The 24,766-nt window shown below is 43.1% G+C and overlaps 1 protein-coding gene across 12 annotated transcripts in view; it reads left to right on the forward strand.

The window, feature by feature from the left end:
- The window catches only part of RAPGEF2 (Rap guanine nucleotide exchange factor 2), a 2,418,607-nt gene that overhangs the window by 1,936,807 nt on the left and 457,034 nt on the right, over positions 1-24,766 (forward strand). For all 12 annotated transcript variants that reach the window (XM_044062055.1, XM_044062064.1, XM_044062056.1 and 9 more), the window contains 2 exons: positions 2,479-2,586; positions 11,053-11,256. In XM_044062055.1, coding sequence (XP_043917990.1) covers positions 2,479-2,586; positions 11,053-11,256 — 312 coding nt within the window. The remainder of the gene's footprint in view (positions 1-2,478; positions 2,587-11,052; positions 11,257-24,766) is intronic.

The raw sequence follows: 24,766 nt of genomic DNA on the forward strand, positions 1-24,766 counted from the left end.
CTGCCTAACCTGGACTGGGATTTTATTCCAGAGTGAAGGGAGCCTCTGGGTTATTATGAATCTGTCCCTCCCGCATGTCCTATTTAGTTCAGTGCTGAGGTTTAAGTCCCTCGAGCGTGTAGCTCGATGGGATTTGGATTTTCTGAGGTGCAGCATGTCCATTAATTCCGGGTTGGACATGGCTTTATATGCCAGGCACAGATCGCCTCTGAGCAGGCGGTATGCCACTGAGTAGAGCTGGAGTTTCTTTAACCGGGCAGCATACGGCATCTGTTTGAGCCCCTTGATCCTCTTGGTGAGGTACTTTTGGGGCCTTTCCAGTTGCTGCAGGTGTCTGGTAAGGTACATCCCAAAAGGGGCATTGTACTCAATTATGGGCCTGATGAGGGATGAGTAAAGAGGCACTTATTTATTTATTTTATAAACTCTCTGTAGCTCATCTCTTCCTTTTTTCTATTGTCACTTAATCAACATTTTTTTGTTTTGCTTTCACCTTAAGTCTGCTCAAACTGTGCAAAGATTAATTTCTTAAACAATATTTTCATTTTTAATGGACAAAATCAAAGTTGACACTATCACTTTGGGCTACTTTTATACATTAGCACTGCTACCAGATAATTTTAAACTGTAAGTGCCAATAATGTTTTTGCAGAATGTGTTATTTTAACTGTTGTGCAATAGCAATAATCCTTTTGTGGGATGCATTGGATTTAATTATGCCTGACTTGGTGAATGTGGTTCTCTCTTACGGCCTCAATACACCATGTTTGAATAAATCCAGAATGACCTCACTCGTACTTCACTTAGTGAGTTCTTACGCTGAAGACTGTAGACTACATAACCATATATGTCTAGTTTGGAACCTACTGTTCAATTAGCTGCTTCATTTAAAATTAAAAATAAAAGTGCATTTTATGTGAGCGTCACACTCATTCTCATCCCCTCTCTTTATTTTTGTTCTTTTCACCTAGCACCTGTCAGCCATACTAGTGCAGTCAGCAGGACTCCTCTTTCCACAATGGGGTAATCATTGGGGCAGTGTCACCATTTTTTTTGTCTGTGTTATATGGCCCTAACACCTCCTTTGGCAGCTGCACCTTTACTCACAATGTCTTTCATGGGCGTACCACTGGGGAATTAAGACATTAATTTGGGCTAGAAGACCTGGAAAATAAAGTCCATCTGTATGCAGTAGTGACAGAAGTGACAGGTAGGAGCAGTGCTTGGTATGGACTGATGTGAAGAAGTAAAAACTGAAACTTACAGGACAAGTTCTGTGTGGCAGACACCTGCCTCATTTATACTAATGGAATACCTGTTAGAGAGATGTCTGAAATATTTATTTAACATTTGTTTACTGGGAAAGTCTGACTGGGACAGAGATCATTTTCAGTGGAGGCCTTGGGAGAAGCACTCCAGGCTTGTGTCTTTGGAATGGAAATACTAATACCTGGTAAGAAAATGTCTGCTGAGCCTGTATTTGGAGGGTAAGTTAAATGGGCACAAGTAATACTGACACATGTAGAACTCACACTTGTGGAGCCATAGTTCAGAGAACCATTATTGGAGGGGCTGACATCAGCAAACACCTGCACTGAGACTCAACCTGCGGTGTGCGTGTCTATGTGTCCTGAGATGGGTTGGTGCCCCATCCATTTTTTTTGGTTGCATCCTTTGATTGCTGGATAGACTCCATTTCTCCTGCAGCCCAGCACTGAATTAAGCAGGTAACTGGAAAGTGAATCAAGATATTAAGACTGGCATCCTGTCTCAGTGTATAGGTGTATGGCTGAGGGTGAGATAATTAGAGAAAAGCAGTTACATAATTCTATGCAGCAAACAAGTGAATTACATAAGTAGCATGTCCTTGGGTGGTGATAGATGTTTTACTCTGTTTAGTGAGAGAGGATGTCACAGATGTCTAATTCAAAAGATTTGCAGACTGAAAGCTCAAGCAGCTTTTTTTTCTTTGTACCTTGTTCGTTGGTTCCTTAAAACATTACTCTGTTGACTTTGTTTCTCAGACATAGACAAACACACCAAAATGACATACATGCGTGCTTTAGTGAAGCCTCACAAATGTTAATGCAAATTAGTTTCATTCAAGCATTCAAATGAAGTAAACCTATATATAAATGGATATAAACATGCACACATTTACATAAACTTATACACACACAGGGTTTTATTCTGCTCGGTGTATTTTGCACTTGTGCTAGGGTGTAATTGACTGACATTTTGCTTACTATTTAACCAGCTGTCCTCCTACAATTTTTTTGTCTCTTGTTAAATCACAGAGTGGCAAACAGAAGTCAATATATTAGTGTAAGTGATTTTTGGGTAGAGTTGTTTTGTTTTCAAACTGGTAATTGTACCTATCCTGTAACTGTAGGTTGTTAAACGTTTAGTTAGATTCTGCTGCACTGATGATCTGTAGAAATCAGTACACAGTAAATAAGAAGTCCTTTCTTCCCACAGGTTACACGGGTAGTATTGTTGTGGGTAAACAATCACTTCAATGACTTTGAAGGTGATCCTGCTATGACTCGCTTTCTGGAAGAATTCGAGAACAATTTGGAAAGGGAGGTAAGAAACATCTGAGTTTGTTTCCATACTTAATGTATGTGTAAATTTTCAATAAGAAGTAATCAGCTGATGACTGCCTGAAAAAAATGTGGATGTTCTGTGATGAGATCACCTTTGCACTAGTCCTGACTACTGGAACTTCAGTTGCATGGAGCTTGATTTCTGCACTGTCTTCAAGAGCTCCGTATCCTTCCCTTTTTAGGAGTGGTGGACAGCCATAGTTTAAAAACAGAATCCACCATGCCATTTTAGATCTTTTTGTCACATTTCACAGTGTATGCATCAGTCCCATTGTGCCCGTCATCCTGAGCAGTTTGTCCAGTTGTAGAAATCAGAACAGAAAGTACCCCTTTGGGGATTTTCATTATCAAGGGCATTTGCTCCATTTTGTGATTTTTGGGTATTGTATTATCTACCTATTCTATACATACATACATATATATATATATATATATATATATATATATATATATATATAGGCCCTTGGGCCGATAGCCTAGTACCTACCTATGAACCTATATATATATATATATATATATATATATATATATATATATATATATATATATATATAGTTTAAATCCAGTGCACATTATCAAGAACTGTAGTTAGGGCCGGTCAGGAATTTACTCCTAAAACTTTGAAAAATAAGCAGCATTCCCTACAGAATTACTTGGATCAGAAGCAGTTTGAGGCTTAAACTGGTCCACCATGGTGTCCTCAAGTTCGTATTGGATGTCTGACATCACCAGAGAAAGAAACTTTCTAGGGAGAATGCAGAAGGGGTTGCTGATGATAGAATGCATTCTAATGTCTCTTCATGGCTTGAGGATGTAGGCCCCAGTGATGTGTTTTTGCAGCCCCTAAGCTATACATCTCAGATTCTCAAGGCCTCTGATGAAGCAGTTTGGGAGGCCATCATTCTAGTGGTTTTCAGGTACTGCCTACAGAGCTAGTGATCATCATTCAACTTTTGGACCAGATCTGTTGATGAAGCCCACTTTGTAATCTTAGAATGAGGGGACAGGCAACCCACTACCTTGGTATTAGAGGATGTAACTGGCCATGAAGTGGAAGTCCAAAAAACATTTCCACAAGTTTGGACATCCAAGGTGTATATCCATCTAAAATAACAAAGAAGATGAAAGGCAGATCACCTGCCCCAAGTTTCCTGTAGTTGCCTAATTCTCAGACATGTAGTATTTTTGTTACTGCTCACCCTACACCAGGATGTTCTTAAAGTTTACATCTCCTTGGCTCCGGATTTTCTCCAGGCTTTTTCAGAACTTGCAGCCAAGCATAGATCACTGGGTCTGCAGTCCCTTCTGGTAAAAGAAGGAGAAAATCCCTATGCTAAGAACATAGAGTGTTACTCCCCTGATAGTAAGGAGGTGGAAAGGGATTACTTTTCACAAATAAAATGCTACTCCGTCTGCATGATCCACAGAGAACTCATTTGGAAATGTTTTTGTAGGATGAAAGAATACTTCAGTTAGAGGCCAAGGGTGCTTCCGATTTGATTTATTAGACCTGAATGGCTATAAACGTGCTATTCCTTCTGTTTTGGAGACTGTAGAAAATATTTTTATTACAGCCTCTAAGGAACTGGACACCTGTCCCCCCTGCCCCTAAGAAACCTGACAGATTCTTTAGGGTTCATGAGCGCCATAAGTTCCTCTACAAGAATTCTGTGGCAGATCCAACAGTGGTGTCTGTGAATCCAAGTGCCATATTGGTTTAGGAAAACGGCCACTCTAGTATTCAGGGCTGTAAATTGTCAGACACCACTGGCCAAGTAGAAAATTACTGTCCTGAATCAAATCTAAATGAAGATTGGAGTGGTACTTGATGGGGACCTATAGATGAAGTTAATAGAGCTCTCACATACTTCTAGTCAGGTAGCAAAATACTCATGTGTTTATGATGCTGTAAATGCAGCATCTATGGCAACAACTATTAGGGTCAGTCACAAGAAAGTATGCTTGGCTGAGGCTACAACCCCTGCCAGAGGGTGTTAATGTGTGTTCAGTGTTCATTGAGCAAGTAGATGCTGTTTGGGAAACCTCACTGGTGAAGTGTTTAAGAAAAATGGAGGAAAAAGGAGACTTCACTAAGTGTGAAACATCTCTTTCACTCCACCATGCACAGGTAAAAAGGAGCTACCCCTTTAAACCTGGTCCTTGCTATCACAGGCAAGCAAAATGTAGGGCAGCACAAGGAAGCTGATATTGACAAGTGTACCCTTTTGTGCCAAAAGACCTGGGTATTCCTATTCGCCAGTAACTTTTTCAATTTAGGGTAGTAGATCTTTTCCCAGAGCAGACTGAAACAAAAGGTTCCACTTGGATATTTCTGGTTTCCAGAAAGGAAGGGTCATAGAGACCCGTCCTGAAACGCTCTAAATGCATTCCTTGCCTCAAGGTCTGAATTCAAAATGTTGTCATTAGTGATCCTGTGACCACTCCTACTCCTGTTTCTTCAGGCTCTGGTGGTCACTTTGGGAAATAGGGTCTCTAACTGTTCTTAAAATTTGGGGCAAGGGTGTTTACCTCCTTGTTCTAGAATTACGAAGGCTGCCAGTGATGCAGCTGCTTGCAAAAGTATTTACTTTTTGTCACTGTCAACCTAACATTTATTTTCACTGAATTGCTTGATCACACCTCTTTAAATACATTAATTAGGACGATTATTTTACAGATGCCTCAGAGAATATTGTTTAGTCATTCTCTGATTAATTGGCTGCAGTTGTAGACCAGCCATGTGCAACTGCAGGGATTCGCTGATGGAAAAAAACAACTCAATGGCTTCACAAATGGAAGTTTTCATGCTTTACATTTTCTAGCCTGTTTCCTTAGGAGAAAATAATTTCCCCTGCCAGCAGTTTAAACTAATAAGTCAATACTTCCATGCTCCCGGGCATTTTTTCTGTCACTCGTTTTCCTTTGAATCAATGGAAAGCATTTCTGAATAGCTACATAAAGCTTCTATTTTTTCCAACCTTTTGTCATTTGACTTTGTAAATTCCTCTAGTCTTACACTTATTTTTAAACATCCCTGAATGCATTTGATTATTTTTCCTCTAAATTACTGGAGGCCATCACCTGTAGCAAAGTTGAAACCAGAACTGCTTTTTGCTGAACAACCGCAAGGCTGTTCCCCACCAGACTTTTTTCTTTTTCTCTATTTATTTTTTTTTACTTTCTTCAGATTTGTTCTTTGCTGACATCCATGCAGTGAAATGACTAACCAGTAACTGAATTTGTACTCAGATTGTTAGCTTTTACTTGCTTTTTTACACCACTTTTATTTTTAACACTGGGAGAACACCAATCAACCTGCTTTTCAGACTACAGCCATCTTGGAAACCCCAGTCAACATCATTCTTGTTGTTAGCTTTGACATCAGTGTATATGTTGCAGGAGAATCTCTGAGTTTCATGCTTTCTCTGGTGAACCTTCTAACACAGTCTTCCATATAAAGATCATGTTTCTCTTTGCATGCACTCCTCATTTTTGCTTAAGGTGATTTCTGAGTTTTGCTTTATCAGGCTATTCATTTACCTATGTTTTTTGGAACTATGCCAGGGATTGGTCAGATCTTTTATAGCTGCCTTGATGTGCATTAGCATTTTTTTAAATTGAGGTAGGCCTACGTCTATCAGAAAGCTTCTTCAGCTCTTTGTTTCCTTTAATTATGGATCCTAGGGTGAGAAAGTTTCCAAGGACACATCTTCTAACTGGATTTCTTCACCCACATCTGTTGCACCTTTCATAATAGGCAGTTGTCTGGTCCACCCAAGGGTCATACTTTTAGGACTGAGCCTTCTCTTTAATTGAGTAGATGTTATCTGTAACAGCCACTAGTTGGTGTGCCTTGAACACTTTGTCTAGGTATTATAAGTTGGATTTGTCTTTCAAATCCAGAACTGCTCTTTGATACATTGTTTTATGGGTAGTTCTGGCCCAGAACCTCCCATTTTGAAAGTGATGGGATTCTGTCCTAGAAGTTACTGAGGGTTGGCCCTACACCTACCAAATAATGATAATGAGTTATGTACTCAAAAGAAATAAGCAACACCAAGTCCAGAAGTGTGGGGAGGTAAGCTTATTTACAAGACTGTCCCCAGTAGACCTGTATGACTAGAGAATCCTTGGTAATAAGCTGTGCCACCCCCTTTTGTCTTGGTGTTGCTTTTTTGTGTGTGTTTCTAGGTCCTGTTTACCTTCTTTACTGGTGTGGTGCATTATGGGTTAGCAAGAAGGGGGTGTAGCTGCCCCAGAATGTTTGGAGTGCCAAGTAGTCCAAATGCCTGTGGCCTTAAACTTAAAGGTTATTGAGCTCCAAGAAAACAAACAGCAACACACAAAATAGGATATGACTGCAGGATACCAGAAGAATAAATTAAAACTCACTTTTAATAGTTGAACCAGTCTTCAAATAAAAACCACTTCCAAACTACAGTAGGTTTAAATGAATAAGGCAATCCTCCATTAAAACCAATTCCAAACTGCAGTAATCCTTATAAAAAAAGTTCGATAAGCACTTTTGTTCTTCAGTGAAGGACAAACATGTTTATCGAATGTTTTATTTATAAGGATTACTGCAGTTTGGAATTGGTTTTAATGGGAGGATTGCCTTATTCATTTAAATCTGCTGTAGTTTGGAAGTGATTTTTATTTGAAGACTGGTTCAACTGTTAAAAGTGAGTTTTAATTTATCCTTCTGTAATCCAGCAGTCCTATCCTATTAAAGGTTACTCCTGCAGATCTATTTTTATGGTAATACACAACTTTAATTTCCTTACTTACAAGTTATAAAAGACTTGTTTTTGTTACCTGACAGACCATTGTCTGTCTGTAAATTTAAGCTACATCCATTAAAATGGAGTGCCTGTCCTTTAAGTCGCTTTGTGCCAGTACTGCTGTCTTGGTAGCTTTCTTATCTTGAATGAGAAGCAAAGTGAGCTGAAAGTTGAGGAATCCATTTCTTAACTGGATTTTTTAGACAGGGTCAATGCTTCACTCCTTGAATTAGATTGATTATTTTTCAGTCCTTTTACTTTAATATTTTCCAGGCTGTAATATGTTCAGCTGAGTGATAACCTAAATTTATCGTGTCAGTAATGCACACTGTAGTACCCTTAGGGGAAAATGGCTAAAAGCATTGATAATGGCTCAGCAGTAAAGCACATAGGCTGACATTTTTTTCATGGAACATCCTGCTTCCTGTTTTGTAAATCATGGGGCAAAATTCCTACTATACGTAAATCCTAATCAATAGCTTATTAGCAGCATGCCTTGCAATTTCTTATGCAAGAAATCTGGACAAATCCTAAACTTATGGTGGAGAGAGGCCCAAATATTTTGACAGATTTTAAATATTGTTCTTATAAATGTTGAAAGTTATCCGCGGTGGTGGTGCTGCGGTAGCGCTGTCGCCTCACAGTAAGAAGCTGTCTGAATCGACACTCAGCTAGTGTGTCTTCTGCATGGAGACATGCATGAATGGGCATACCTTCGTTGAAGGTTGTGCATTAGGGCTGGCAACTCAGCACGTAAAAATCAACTGCCAATCATTAGCGGACCAGAGTTCCGCTGTGGCGACCCCTAACCGGGAAAAGCCGAAAGACACAATAACATAAACTTTGAAAGTTACTAGAATAATAGGAATTGTTCGCATGCATTTTCTGAAGGATATGAAGTCTGAAACTCATATGTCATTATTTAGAGACTTCAATCCTCCATGATTTGCCAGAAAGCCATAAATTTTATGAGGAACAGAAAAAACATAAGGGAAAAAAATCTGGACTTTCTGCGAAGATCTGGAAAGTTGAAATATATGATTAGCAGCCACAGATGGGGCCAGCGAATACATTTTTCTGACATGTTTCTTTGTACTGTTTTATTCAGAGCACATCACAGAACATGTGACTTTTAACAGATTCATTGCTATGTTGATTTGTAGTGTAGCAGATCCTCAGGTTGTGGGCACTTCAGTGTAGTCTTCACAAGTTTCCACTTTTGCATTATAGTAAGGTGTTGACACTCCCTGTGATTCCTAAAATTTACCACTAAGTGTATCCTTAGTGGATACTTTCTGCATTCAGGAATATCTACCACATTGCTTATGTTTGTTCTCTCAGAAAGACGTGACTAAGTGTGCACTTAGCATAGACTTATGCATCCCAACTACCGTCTTCACATGGTGCATCCTCCATGTTTATTTGCTGTTCCTCTTTTTTAATGTCTTCTTCTCTGGCCCAAAGGACCATCAAACTCCCACCTCACATTTGTCATAGTCATTCTGCCTTTGCTTTCCCTGGCATGTGAGGACACCATTGGATGGAGGCAAGAGCTGAGTATCTAGGAGGTCAAGTCAGATATAGGAGGTTTGTTAGGCTCCTGCTTCTCCCCCGTATGACTCTTGGCCATTGTCATATACATTGCTGAAACAGGGTCTGCAGTGCTGACTGTGTGTGTATTTATGCACATAACAAACTTGTACCAGTAAACATGCACCTAATCCAGTTGCAGTGCCCAGTGATTATTGTTAGGCATAAGTGCCTATTCTCATCCTGTTTCTCATGTGTATTGCTCCACTCAGTATTCAAAGGCTGTCAGCTGTGCTGAATCATCTCCCTCCCCACAGGATGGAAGAGCCATTTCAGCTGCTCACTCCCATTCTCCCATCTTGCTTCTCCAGTCAACGGACACCATAGTCAAAACCTAGATCACTAGGGCTGTAGGGAGGACTCTGCTTGTCTGTGCTATGGAATTGACAACCACCTTTTAAACCCAGGGGCACCTGTAATTCCTAAGAATTGCCCCTCAATGTACATCTTGTTTGTTTGTTGATTGTAGACTGGATATATCACTGCCTTTGCCTCTTTTTATGTCTTATCTGTTGTCATTCTCACTGCCCTTTAAAATCAGTACATTTCAGGATTTATTTATTTATTTATTCCAGTTTGATTACCGGGGAAGTCCACTGGGTCAACCTGGCCCATTTTCAGTGGAGGCCCGGGGAGAAAAGCTCCGAAAGTGCATAAAAAATATTACATACAGGATTTCAACACAATCAAGAATTTAGAAAGCATTAAACAGTTTGCAGAAATATGATTTCAAGGAATACAGGACAGTATGAGAGTACAATTCATACTGAAATTGAATAAAATTTAGTTTTTTTTTTTTTTACATTAAGTTATGGTTATTACATTTGCATAGTATAGCAGTATTTCTTAGAGATTCCCAAAAGATAGTTAAGGTTGAAGGAAGGAGAAATAGTGGTAGCGCTTTGAGTGAAAGTATTAGAGATAGAAATTAGTGCTCAATATTTACAATATTTACATGTTTTGTTGAGCAGGTATAGTTATGGCAGTAGAAGGATTGTGTAGTATTTACAAGTTTTGTTGAGCAAGTATAGCTGTAGGAGTAGAAGGATTAGGTAGTATTTACCAGTTTTGGTGAGCAAATCTAGCTCTAGGGGAAGAAGTAGTTAAGTAGAGGGATAAAGCTGCAGGAGATTGCAGGGAGAGATAGATATAGTTGTAGGACTATGTCTATAGGAGGAGGATAGGGTGAATGTATCAGAATGAGGAGACTCATGCTAGAAGTGGTCCCAGATTAAGGAGGAAGGAGGCAGGGGCATTTCCGTTTAGTAGACAGGTGTTTGAAAAGTAGGGCCTTGACATTTTCAGTGTTTGGGGTGGTTCTTAGTGGGGAAGGGAGGGAGTTCCATTTGTTGCCAAGGGCATAGGAGAGGAGCAGCTGGCCAGCAGGATGTTTAGGTTTGTGGATAGAAATTAAGTTTTGATGTTCAGATCTAAGGGCTCTGTTGGGAATATAAGGTGGAAGGATATTAGTTAGAGCAGGGCATTTGGTAGGATAAAATATGAGTGTGTGCGCTATGGAGAGTTGTAGGTAATCTAAGTGATTTGGTAGTTCTAACCAGTTCAGGGATTGTAGGGGGATACAGTGATGAGTGGAGTTTTTGGCTTTGGAGGCAAATTTAGCGATTTTATTGTAGCAGCTTTCTAGTTTAGAGGTGGTAGAGGAAGACAGGTTGGTTAGAAGAGGTGCACCAAATAGTAAGGAAGGAAGGAGAAAAGTAGAGGCCAGAGTGTGCCTTGTTAGAGAGAAAGTAGTTCCTATACAACATACCTAGCTTTTGGTGTTTTTTTTTTTTTTATGTTTTGTTTTACATGTATATCGAACTTTAGTTGTTACTGCTCTTCTGCATTCCCTGGTAGTAGATGGGTAAGAACTTCACTATTTTTGGCAAGATCTGTGGCCATTGTTGCTAACAACTTCCTTTCTGCAATAATTTTTGGTTGGTGTTCTGAAAGCTTAAGTAAGTGATGCATTCCCAGCTAACCAAAGCTTAAGTTCACACAACAGTGACTATATCGTATGCATCTGATGTAGGACATATGAGTATGTAGTTACAATATTCTATTCTTTTATACAGAAAATGGGCGGACACCTTAGACTGTTAAACATTGCATGTGCTGCTAAAGCAAAACGAAGGCTTATAACTTTAACAAAGCCATCCCGGGAAGCTCCTCTACCTTTCACTCTGCTTGGAGGAACAGAGAAGGGATTTGGAATTTTTGTGGACATGGTAGAATCAGGAAGCAAAGCATCTGAAACTGGACTGAAACGAGGAGACCAGGCAAGTCACTGTTGTACATGGGTGATGAGTATAATTTCCATTGTTTATGGTATTCCACTGTTTTGTGTAGATTTTAAAATTGTGTTATTTTCCATGCACAGCTGTCAATCATAAGACAATGTCATGCCCATTGAGATATTTCTGATCATAATTTAGTGACCATTTGAATAGTTGTATTGCTGTATACCAAAGAAGAGTTATTTAATTGTGTGCATACATTTAAAGAAACTACACATATTCAAACCTGTTAGGTTTCTGTAACATATTTGTTTGCCTAACCTAGCAAGTCAACATATCCAGTAAACATTTTCAGTCTTGACCCAGACCCTTGACATACAAAATATTAATAAAATTAATATGGTGCAGTAGGCCAACATATATTATTAGAGGTAAAATGTTTAACTTCAGATATATTTAACACATGCAATGGTAAACATAAGGCCTAAATAAATGTTAGTAAAGATATTTATTTTTGTGTTTGTTTACTGTGGTAGTGCACTGATCTTAATGGTCCATTTGCAGGGACAACCTCGGTGAATAGGATCACATAAGAAATGAACAAAAAATATTTATAGATAACAAGGATGTGCTTAAAAAAACGCGCACACACTTAAAAGATGCAAGAATAAGTTACAATATTTAGTTCATGAAGCAGTTAATGTCAAAACATGGATGGAAAATGGAATTATGCTTAGCACAGCTTTATGGATACAATCTAGCCATAATCTTTGCATAATATGTAGTGTGAAACAACATTAGGGAGCACAGTGAGCTAGGAATAATTACATGAAGCAGATATTAGGTTATTGCACTGCCACTGTGTAACATGATAGAATCCAAGAAATAATGGAGTAGTCACCAGGAGGGTTATAGAAGAGTTTTTTTTTTTTATTATTTTTCTTGTTCTCTCTCTCTCTCTTTTTTTTCTTATGTTCAATTCTATTGGTCTTTCAAATGAGTTGTTTAGTTCATTGGTTTTTACTAGACTAATAACCACAAGCCTAGCTGCAACCTAACCCGGCTTTGACTTGGACACCTGTATTGTGGGGTACGTTAGTAAGGAGGTAGCTAAGGATTATCTTGTGGGGGGTATATTAGTTTGGGATTAATTTACTTACTGTTGACCTCTGTCCATCAGAGAGACAGGGACCAGACCGGGGGTGAACTTGCAATTTCCCATCCGGTGATCAAAGTTTCATTTGACTGGGGTCTGGGGTGAACTCTGCTTCACATGGATGAGGAGATTATTCCATAATGAGGGGATCCTTTGAAACATATCTGTCTCTACAGCATGTTCTGTTTGTTGCAGACAAAGTTCAGGTACTTGGATCTAGTGTTTTTGGTGCCGTTAGTTTTTCAGATGTGCTAGAGATGCATTAGAGCTGGATCTGAGGATGCCTTATGTACCGGGCATAGATCGCATGTCAGTAACCTGTAGGAGGCTGAGTACAGAGATAGAACCTTAAGGCAGTCTGTGTAGGACAGGACATTCATACCATTGATCTTCCTAGTGAGGAACCTTTGCGGGCATTCCAGCTATTGCAAGTGCCTGGTTAGATATATGCCAAAGGAGATATTGTACTCATTGTTGGGTTTGATAAGGGCTGAGTAGAATAGTACTAAAAGTTCCTTGGACAAGGATGCCATACCCTTGCTTAAGGGTTGGGCAACACAGAATGATTTTCTTGCTGTCTTGCCTATTTGTTAGTTGAAGTCCAGATCACTGTCTGCATATGTTCCCAGATCTCTGGGTACTGGGTCAGCTCTGAAGGGTGTTTTATCAGTGGAGTAATTAGCTTGGATGGATGTTTTCCCAAAGGGCACTGTAATGCATTTCTTAGAGTTGAGTTTTAATCCTTGGCTTTGGCATCAGTCATTTGTTTGTGTTAGACCCTCTTGTAGGATGCCAGTGTCATGGGGGAGCCTATGATAGCTCCAGATTTACAGTCATCCGCGAACTTGGTAAGCCAGAAGCCTTTGATATTAGCCTTGACTTCTGAAATATAGATGCCAAACAGGAGTGAGCCCAGCTTGGAACCTTGGTGTAGGTGGTCTGACCAATCCTGACTTCTTGGATCCTATCTGTGAGCCAACCAGTAGTCCAGTGAGTTATGTAGGGATTTATGTTTAATTCTGAGAGTTTGTTAATGATACATGAGTGGGGTATTGTATCAAATGCCTTGGCCAGGTCAAGGTAGATGATATGCTCTGTTTTCTCTAGTGTAGTCCAGTGTCTGTAGTTTCATTGTCCTTGTTGCTCATATCCATGATAAATTGTTCCATGGCTTTGCATTTTAGACTTGTCAGACTGATAGGTTTGTAGTCTTTGGGGTTTGTTGATGGTCCACCCTTATGAAGAGATGACCATTATAGCCCTCCATTCACCTGGCACATAACCTGTTTTGAGGCTGTAGTTGAAGTGCCTCAAGTGAGGATGTGACATGGGAGGGGTACAGTGCTCTGCCATGTTGGGGAGAACTAGGTCCTCGTATGTTTGATCCTCTTGTTGGCATGCAAACTATCTGGTCCCAGGGTATTCGTGTTGATGGAGTTTTTTGTCCCATGCAATTTATTCTTTGTGTTGTCATCATTAGTAAAAGACTAAAAAGTTTTCTGTTTTTGTAAAATAATAGAAGCATCACACAAACACTGTAATTGAACTTTCAGCTCTTGCAACAAAATAAGCATAAATGGAACCTAACACATTTTTGCCATTTTAAATAACTGCACTCCCTCTGTTCATGCTGCTTTTGAATTCAGGCAGTGTTCTTTTTGAGGAATAAAACAACCTTCCATTGTTTCCTGAAGGCTTGTCTTCCTAGGTTGTGTAGTAAGTTTGCAGTGTTAGTTGTAAGTACTTATAAGGTGTAATATAGCTGCAGAACTCTTTCTAAAACAAACAGTAAATTCTGACTGCTTTATCCATTTTGCTCTCAGTGGTATGACTCCCACATCTGTTTACATTTCATTTTAAGCCCTTGTCCAGTAAAACAAATAAACACTATTTTGATGGGTGGAGATGAGAAATTATACTCTTCTGTGTTACAACATAAACTAGCAGCACACATGTAGAAAGAAACAACACAAACTGTTGTAACAAAGCAATTATAATTAATTGCATAGTTAGTAATCAGTCTTGCAAGGCATGTACTGTACACAGAGCAACCTTTGACAAGTTTTTAAAATCCTTGTAGTGCATGGAATATGCTGATGGTGTTGAGAAACTACCAAAAAGACTGACTTGTTGTGCACCTTTCTTAACATAAGAAAAGGTACATAAACTTTTTTAGTACCTTTCAGTGCTGTTGAATTCTAGTATTGTGCTAGAATAGTCAAGGCACCTACCAAAAAAAGTTTCAGAAACCTTTTACAGCTATAAAATCTGTTCATAGGTGAGTACTGGACTAACTGCCTTTGTAGACTACATTATGCCTAGCTAATTATCTTAGTGAAAATCCAACCCTATACCTCTTTTTTTTTTTTAAACAACTTTATTAAATTACCACTTAAGCCCTAGGTAAACAAATTAACAGAAAAGAAAACAAACCATTTTAACATTTTTACAATGAAATATAAACTGGATCACATATTTTATTTGCTACTATCCTCAGTCCAACATTACAGAAACCTGATGAGTGGCTGCCTTCCCTTAAACCTCACTCCTCCTCCTGAACATTGTTATGCATGTGTTCTCACAATTTCCATTTACTTTTATGTAATTTGCTCCTTCCCTTTCCTAAAGATCCCTCTTCCAGTTCTTTTATCTCTTTTCTAATGTTCAATACCTCAAATACAGTTGGTGTAGACTTTGATTTCCATTTTCTAGTAATTGCTTATCTGAAGTAGTTACTTAATTTGCTCTGCAACCTGTGGGTATCGGATCCAACCTCGGATCCGAGCCGGTAGCTTTCCAAGATCCGAGCTCCTCCCCCTACCCATAATCCCCTGCTACCAACCGTATTACCCCAGATCGTTTTTTGCCGAAGAAGCTTTCCTTTTGAAGAGATCCTGGCTTGGTGAGATTGTTGGTGGTTTATAACCTTTTTTCTGGAATTTATAATCTTTGTGTGTGTGGTCTTCGCCCCTTTTTCGATTCCCTTTTGTGCTAGTTTAATTTTTTGGTGTAGTTAGTTTTTCTTTATTCACTCCCCCTCCCCCCTTAGCGTTTGGGTGTGTGTGTGAGTGCTAGGATGTCGGAAGGGCCTAAGGCCATTTTTTTCTAAATGTACTGAGTGTGGCCACAAGCTTTCCCCAGCTGATGGCCACACTCAGTGCGTTTTGTGCCTGGGGGCAGCCCATATATCAGAGGCCTGCCAGATCTGTGCGGCCTTTAACCCCCGGGCACTTCGGGATAGGAAGAATAAGCTGATCCTGGCGGGAAAGCTCCCCCAGGAGTCAGTTTCTTCTTCCTCTCCCGTTCGGGCTCCGGATGCCACGGCGGCCCCGGTGCCTTCTGTTCCCTTAGCTCAACCCGGGACTCAACCTCCCTCTTCGGGTTTGAGCTCTGAGGAAACTAGTGCCTCTTCTTCTAGGGAGAAGAGGCACAGGGATAAGGAGAGACATAGATCCCATAAAAGGCGGGCTGAATCTCAACCCTCGACTCCGCCAGCTAAAGCAGCTAAGTCTCCTTCGAGGGTCTCTGGATCCTCCTCCTCTCGGCTCCGTTCGCCTAGTTTATCGCTGGAGCCAGAGGAGGAGGATCGGTCTCACTCAAGGTCGTCGAGGCGGCCCTCCCGGCCCGCCTCAACTACCTCTTCCAGGTCAATGAGAAGCATCTCCGAAGCGGATATGGATCGGATGATGCGTCAGTTCTTGCAGACCCAAATGCAGATGGGGGTGCTCTTGCCTCCCTCGGGGAGCGCCCCATGTTTGCCCCGATCACACCTTCTCTGACTCGTTTTCGGATCTCGGAGTCATCGGATCCGGGCCCCTTCGGACCCAGGGATTTGTCGGCGCCGATAGCGCTGGTCTCTTCGACGCCGACTATGCCCTCGAGCTTGTCGGATCCGAGCTCTCGGGGCCGAGGGCTGAGCGTTGGATCCGAGGGAGTTGTGTCTTTGGAGCTGTTGGCTTCGGAGCGCACCTCTCTCTCGGCACCGACTGCATCTGCTCCGACCCCGATCCCTTCCTCGGAGCCGAAGAGATTGCTCTCAGAGGCTGGCGAGGGCAGTTCTCCTTCGGCTTTTGAGGTAGTGGAGAGGGTACTGCCGAGGTCCTCCAGATCCTCGGTTCGGGCGTCGGATCCACCCGTACCCTCACTGTATGAGGGTCTGTCTTCCATCATCCGACCATCGGGACAGCCAGCCCAAGCCCTCCAGCTAGTTCCCGCGGAGGAACAACCACCCATGGACGAGCCCTCTTCGGATAGCCCCACCGAGGAGGTTCCTCGGAAACGTCGGTGTAAAAGGAGGCACTTGGACTCCCCTGAGTCCGTTACCACTGACATTGACTTCGATGATAGGGAGGGTTCCCCAAGGTCATCCCCTGAAGATGTCTCCTTTGGAGACATCATGGAAATGTTGCGTATTAGAGGGGGGTGGTCTGCCCAAAAATCTTCCCTTGATGAATCTGTGTTCCTGGAGGCGTTTGAGGCAGGCCCATCTACCTCCTGGGTGTCCCCTCCGGCTGACCCCCTGGTGGACTTAATTACCACCAGGGCGTGGAAGGAGCCCGACACCGTGGAGCCAATTCCTAGGCATCCCGATAAAGTCCTAAGTCCCCCCACAGATAGACAGTCATGGGCCAAAGGAACCCCTGTTGATGCCATGTTGGTGGAGGCGGCCACCAAGAAAGAACTCGCTCAGGAGAGTTCTTTGGTCCACCCGCCAGATAAAGAATCTCGAGCGTTGGACCGGATTGGGAAGCAGATGTTTGCTTCAGCAACCTTTTCCATAAGGGCACTGAACTATATGGCACATACCATCAGGCTACAGCGAGACTTGATCAAGGAATACACTGCAGCCCCCCCCGGAGTCCATGTCGGTCGGAGACAAGAATGTGTTTGCGACGTGAATGGCCACTCTGAAATCCATCTCTAATACGTCTATGCGGCTCCTCTCCCATGCTACGGAGGGAGCCGCTAGAGCTAGTGGAGCAGGGGTCACGCCTGGCTCCGTCTTTGCGACTTCGTGGATCCCTTCAAGGCGTCCTTCGCGAATGCCCCCTTTGACGGTTCTGCTCTTTTCGGTAAGACCAGTCACGATGTGCTGGTCCAAAGCGAAAAGGACGGGAAGACACCGTCTGCCGTCGAAGTCCACTTCTCTAGTCCTCAAAGATCCTTCTCCAGGAATCAGAGGGGACAAAAGAAGCTGTGGTTCCGCAAGTCTCCGCAATCCCATCCAGCTGCGGACCACTCGTTCTCTAGAGGCAGAGGAGGAAAAGGTGGACGCCAGCCCAGAGGCAGAGGGGGGCCGCATAATTTCGGGTCTAGAGAACCTTTCTCGGACAGACCCGTGCAACAGCCCTGAGGGCTTGCCCGACTGTCCCTCTCTGGAGGCAGTCGGGGGGCAGTTGACGGAGCACCTATCAAACTGGGAGTCCCTTACAACGGATCGATGGGTGCTCCGTATCATATCCAGAGGTTATTCCATTCCATTCCATTCCTAAATCTTCCCCCCAAAACCAGACGCCTCCCCGATGTCCCACCCGATCAGAGGGAGGCAGCGGCTTCAGAGATTTTGAAGCTGCTAAGAAAAAGAGCTATCCAGCCCGTCCCCCCAGATCAGTCTGGATTGAGTTATTACACAAGGTTCTTTTTGGTGCCAAAGAAAACCGGGGACCTCAGACCCATCTTAGACCTTTCCGCTCTGAACCTGTTCATACCCAAGGAAAAGTTCCGGATGGTCACTCTCCAATCAATTCTCCCCCTTCTGCGGGAGAACGACTGGATGTGCTCCATAGACCTCAAGGATGCGTACTACCACATCTTGATGGACAGACAATCCAGGAGGTTTCTCCGCTTCCAACTCGGAGCCAGTCATTATCAATTCAGGGTTCTTCCATTCGGCCTCACATCAGCCCCCAGAGTGTTCACCAAGGTCATGGCAGTGGTTGCAGCCCACCTGAGACTTCAGGGCATTCATATCTTCCCGTACCTAGATGACTGGCTCCTTACCGCGACCAACAGGCATCAGCTCTGTGTGGCGAGAGATTACACACTGACTCTAGCCCACAACCTAGGCATTTCAGTGAACCGGCAGAAGTACTGCCTGTGCCCCACTCAAGCCCTGGAATTCATAGGGGCCAGGTTGAATACTCGAATCTCCCGAGCTACTCTAACGTCAGTCAGACTGAACAGCTTGTCATATCAGGTGTTAGCCCTTCTTTGGAGTCCTGCTCCTCCAACGGAGTTAGTCCTGAGGGCACTAGGGTCTATGTCAGCAGAGATCGGTCTCTCCCTCCATGCCCGTCTGCGAATGCGAATATTACAATGGACCCTTCAAGTCCAATGGTCCCTCTCGTTCCACCCCTTAAACACGCTGATACCGCTGAGCAGAGTTTGCAGGGACTCCCTTCTTTGGTGGTTACATGCGTGGGAACTCAGAGAAGGGAGGCCTTTTGTGATTCCCCAGGTCGAAGCCACGTTGACCATGGATGCTTCTCGCCTCGGGTGGGGGGGGGCATTGTTCAGGCAGATCCGTTCAAGGCACGTGGACTTCCCTAGAGACCACATTGCATATCAGTGTCCTAGGGATGAGGGTGGTGCTTTTGGCGTTGCAAGCTCTCCACGACCTTCTTCCCCTGGGCACTATTGCGATCCAGACAGACAACATGTCAGTAGTCTGTTATATAAACAAACAGGGAGGAACCAGATCTTATCCTCTGTGTCGAGAGGCCATGAGAGTTTGGGAATGGGTGATCTTCACCAACCGCTTTCTGGTAGCAATGCACATTCTGGGATGGTCCAACATATTAGCGGACAAGCTAAGTCAGGTGCTTCTCACTCCGTACGAGTGGTCTCTGAATCCATCTGTTGCGAAGCAGATCTTCCACAAATGGGGTCGGCCTCGCTGCGATCTTTTTGCTTCTCCTTTAAACACAAAATGCAGCGAGTACTTCGCAATAATTCCCCCCAGAGGGGAGACCCCCAGAGACGCTCTAGTCCATGCTTGGCCTCCTGGGCTCCTTTATGCTTATCCCCCCCTCCCGCTCATGATGAAATTCATTCAGAAAGCCTGTCGGTTGGGGAGCAGAGTTATCCTCATAGTCCCATTCTGGCCTCGACAGATTTGGTTCCCTTTTCTGCGGTCTCACAGTGTGGCTCCTCCATGGATTCTGGATCCCAGTCCAGACCTGATCTCGCATCCCGCGGGTTGCCCAACCCCGAACCTGGTCAACTTCAAGCTTGCAGCTTGGCTGATCCAGTTCCAGTAATGGCTAGGACTCCCGGTATCTCATCTCCCGTTAAGGCCATTCTGGTTGCGGCTCATAAGCCGTCTACCAGAAAACTTTACAACAGTAAATGGAAACGTTTTTCCATTTGGGCCAAAGACAAGGGCTTGGACCCATTTACTGTCCCTATTCCAACTATTCTGGACTTCCTCTCGTTGACTTTTCGGCAGGGAGCAAGTGCTTCTACGGTTAAGGTGCAATTTCATGTGGGTGACGGCATAGGTTCCTTAGCATCTACAAAGTTGTGCAAAACCTTCTTACGAGGCATCTTTCTTTTAAACCCACCTGTAAAGTCTGTGGTTCCCCCATGGGATCTCACTCTAGTCTTGCAAGCCTTGACGAGTCCACCTTTCGAACCTGTGGCCTCAGTTCCGTTGAAGTTCTTGACATGGAAAACGGCCTTCTTAGTGGCTATTGCTTCGGCCAAAAGGGTTTCAGAACTGCAAGCTTTGTGTATTGAAACCTCCTTACCTTATCTTTCACAAAGATAGTGTCCCTCAGGACTAACCCACCTTTCTTGCCTAAGGTTGCTTCAGAAGCAAATATAAATCAATCGATAAATCTACCAGTGTTTTTTCCAAAATTTCTGAACAAAGGAGAATGCACGTTGCACAAATTGGATGTGCACAGACAGCTGCGTTTCTACTTGCACAGGACTAGAGAGTTTCGCAAGTCGGACCAGTTGTTTGTCTCTTATGCAAAATCAGCCATGGGCAAAGCCATTTCCAAAGTGACTGTAGCAAATTGGATCTGTCAGTGTATTATTCAGGGGTACATATCGTCTGGCAAGCCAGCCCCGGTTGGTATCCGTGCTCATTCTACAAGATCTGTAGCCACCTCAACAGCTTTTTGGTCTAGGGTTCCAGTGGAAGACATATGTTCAGCAGCTACTTGGTCCTCTTCTCATACGTTCATTTCTCATTACAAACTAGATGTGATTTAGAGGAGTAGGGCTTCTTTTGGCTCTGCGGTGCTTCGGTATATCCTTCCGTAAGGACCACCCAGGTTCTTATAAGGTAGCTGGGGACTCTGTCCCACAGGTTGCAGAGCAAATGAAGTAACTACTTCAGATAAAGAAGTTATGTACTCACCGTAACGTTCCATCTGAGTAGGTACTTCATTTGTCTGCAACCGACCCCCCCTGCCATCCCCCGAACCTTTTGGGATTTTCTGATCACCTTTAGAGTTGATTTTTTGTGTTATCAGGTTGGTTAGGCAAAAAAAAAATCTGAGGTAATACGGTTGGTAGCAGGGGATTATGGGTAGGGGGAGGAGCTCAGATCTTGGAGCTTGGAAAGCTGCCGGCTCGGATCCGAGGTTGGATCCGATACCCACAGGTTGCAGACAAATTAAGTACCTACTCAGATGGAACGTTATGGTGAGTACATAACTTTTTTTTGGCAGCCAACAGAATTAAACTTAAAAAGGCCTTATTTATGCCTAGGCAATTCAGATCCTGTATCCCGGCTCAATTTCCTTACTTAGTCATGTGCTCACCCAATATTTCTGATAGACTACTCTGTAGGAAATTCTTAAAATCTGCCAGCTCATTAAACTCTCAAAGTATATATTTGTAGTTACCCATTACACCTCCAACATTGGCTAGCTACCTGAGGAAAAATCCTTTGAAGTCTGCTTGGGGTATAAAAATGCCTATGCAGACACTTCCAAGCAAAGATCCTAAACCTTCTGGACTTGGTTGCATACTTGGGAGCCATACATATGTCTTTCTATTGTTTTCTTGTAAATTGCTTTTCCAGTCTCTCTTCCCAGTTTTTCTAAACTCCTCTGATTGATTCTTATAATTATTATGCAGTATTTTATATGCCCTACTAATTATTCCTTTAACAGCTGATTCTGTTTAAAATTCCCCTATCCCATTCTTTTTACCTGTACTCTGATCAAACTCTGGTAGGGAAAACCCTGTACCTGTTGTCTTCAGGGTAAATACCTTAACCATTATGTCAACTCTGAACCCCAGTCAGAGCATGTTTGGTTCATGGTTGTTAGGCAAATGATCCATGGAGGTCTTTTAAAACTAGCTGTGCTTTCAAGTCAATCCCTGTACCTTTGTTTCTTTGAGGTAAACACCTTAACTATTATTCCTTCAAGATGTTCATCGTGCATACAGCTGCAGTCATAACAGACGGGTTATCCTGCCGTCAGGCGGGTCCTCGGTCGGCCGAATTCCAAAGTCTAGGTCCGGCGTCGGTTGTCGTTGCTTCCTCCCTGACATCAGTGCGGCAGGGGTATAAAAGAGGCAGCCGACGCCATTTTCTTCAGTCTTTCTTGCCGCGCGGTGCCCGAAGCAGAAGCAGTTTGCAAGTGCCGGTCATCCTGCCCCTGAGATTTACGAAAGTATTTCAGCCGAAGTCTTCTTGAAAGCTAAGTACCCTGTTGGGGAAACTTTTCTTGCCTCAGACCGATGTCAGACAAAGTTAATAATTGCATTTCATGTGGGAAGCAAATACCGCATAAGGATTTCCACTCTTACTGTATACCTTGCTTAGGCCCAGACCACGACGTCTCGGCCTGCCGTTTTTGTGCTAGATTCAACAAACGCACTATTAAGCGTCGGGCGGAGTTCGCCCTTCACTTTTTTGGCAAAAAATTTAATTATATTATGTCGTCGGATACTCCGACTCCAGTTTTGAGCAAAAAACGCAAAGATAAGGACCGGCATACGAGGTCCGCACCACCTACCGATACCACGCTAAGGCTGACTACCACTTCCCCGGTACTCAGCGAGACGCCTACGCAGCCCCTGAGTACCGATGACAATGCATTACCGGTGTCTTCAGTACCCAAGGTCGCAGGCTCCTCTGCCCCCATTCCTACTACAGATACCGACACCACTCCTGGCAGGGAAACTCAGAATTTAGACAGGCCTGCCATTTCTCAAGGGGTCTTCAGGCCTTCCTCCTTCTCTATTAAAGCCTTCACTAAATCTAAAACAGCCATGAAAACCAAAAAAACAGGTTCCTCAGACACCCTTTCAAGGCCCCATGCCTAAAAAACAGATGCTTAAAATGGCTGAGAATTTGATTACTCTTATCAGAGGGGTTCTCAACCCCCCCTCTGACAAAAGGCCCAGATTAGAGGAAGACTACCCTTCCTCAGATCAAGCTTCTGTTACCTCGGAACTATCTGAGGACCAGGATTGTGCCTATTCTCCATTCGAAGACTCTGATGCAGAGGAGTCTATTCCCTCGGTCTCCCCCCTGAGGACTTCTCTTTTGGGGAAACCTTGCATACATTGAGGGAACACTTTCACTGGGAAGGCCAAGATTACTCAGATTCCAAGAAAATGCTCAGGGAATTTCTTTTGCTCCCCCAGCATAGGCCTCTGGCTATCCCTCCTGTTCTAGATATATTGGATGATGTGTACAGAGAAGCCAGCCTTAATCCTGATTCTTTGCCTCCAGCTCCTGTTAAACCAGATGGGTATTACCGGGTTCCTGATTCTCACCAGTTCCTATATAAAAGCCATACTGCTGACCCAGAAACTATTTCACAGGGTCCCAGGGCAATTAAGGCCTCTACTGCTAAAAAACCATTACCTTCAGAGAGAGATTCCAGATCTTTAGAAAGGTGGGGGGGGGAAAGGTGTACACCTCAGCCACTTTAACCATGAGGGCATTAAACTGTCAGTTCCATATGTTAAAGTATCAACAGTTTTTGATATCTCAGCTGAAAAGCAAAATGACACAACCAGAACAACCAGATTTAAAAGAGTTGCAGGATATGTTGCATGGTGCAGAGCAAGTGGGTAAACATACCTTGCAGTGTGGTTTTGATGCTTTAGAGGTCTCATGTAGAGCTGCTGTTACGGGGTCTGTTATACGTAGGTATGCTTGGCTCAAAGAGAAAACCTTACCAGATCATGTCCAAGCTAAATTGTTAGATGCACCTCTTCAAAAAGATGTATTGTTTGGTGTTAAAGCAGAGGAGGTGCTAAAGAAAATGGAGGAAAAAGTGAAATCAATGCAAACAGTGAAAGATTTCCTGCAGGTACAGCCTCCACGTTTCAGCAGAAGCTGGCCTTCAAAAAATTGGTCCTTTCCAGCCACAGACAGACCTCAAAGGGGCAGATACAGGCGTCCAAGGGGTAGAGGGCAACCTCAAGGATCTTTCAGAGCCAGACAGTGGCAAGCACCAACCCCAAGAGGTGGAGAAGATAGATCACAGTCTTTTAGAAAACAGACACAATGACTTCCCCCTACACCTGCCAAGCAAAGCTTTAATGGCCACACCTTTGGGCGGAAAACTGACATTATTCTCAAAAAATTGGCATATTGTTACAAAAGACAAATGAATTCTGGACATTATAGACAGAGGCTACAGGTTCCGCTTTCACACCCTTCCAAAAATGAGAGGCATGCCAAACCTGCCACAAAATCAAAGGGCAGAGGCACAAAAACAAATTTCAGCTCTCATGGACATGAAAGCAATTCAAGAGGTACCTGCAAAAGAACAAGGTCAAGGGTTTTATTCCAGACTATTCCTGGTACCAAGGAAAGACAAAGATTGGAGACCTATCTTAGACCTATCCATCCTAAACACATATCTACAGGTGCCAAAATTCAAGATGCTCACATTACAGCAGCTTCTTCCCATGCTGGGCAAGGAGTCTTGGCTGGTAACATTGGACCTCAAGGAGGCATACCTGCATGTCCCTATCAGACAAGATTGCAGAAGATACCTCAGATTTCTTGCAGGTTCAACCCATTACCAATTCTCTGCATTGCCCTTTGGCTTATCTACTGCACCCAGAGTGTTTACGAAATGCCTGGCATCAGTAATCGCCTTCTGCAGACTACAAGGGATACAAATCTACCCATATCTGGACGACTGCCTGATCCAAGCGGACAGCAAGGACATACTACTGCAGCACCTGGCATTTGTAATAAAACTGTTGAACTTCCTGGGATACACAGTTAACAAAAAGAAATCAAAACTAATACCCTCTCAACAAATTATTTTCCTGGGTGCCAACTTGGATACAACCACCCAGATGGCCTGTCTCACGCCAGACAAGCAAGGGGCAACTGTCTCAATACTTCAGAAAAATGACAAATTACACCAGGCTTAACTGCAAGGAAAGTCCAGCAGGCTCTGG

Source organism: Protopterus annectens, chromosome 2.part1, assembly GCF_019279795.1.
Source record: "Protopterus annectens isolate FY-2018-M chromosome 2.part1, PAN1.0, whole genome shotgun sequence".
In the NCBI taxonomy this organism is placed as follows: domain Eukaryota; kingdom Metazoa; phylum Chordata; order Ceratodontiformes; family Protopteridae; genus Protopterus; species Protopterus annectens.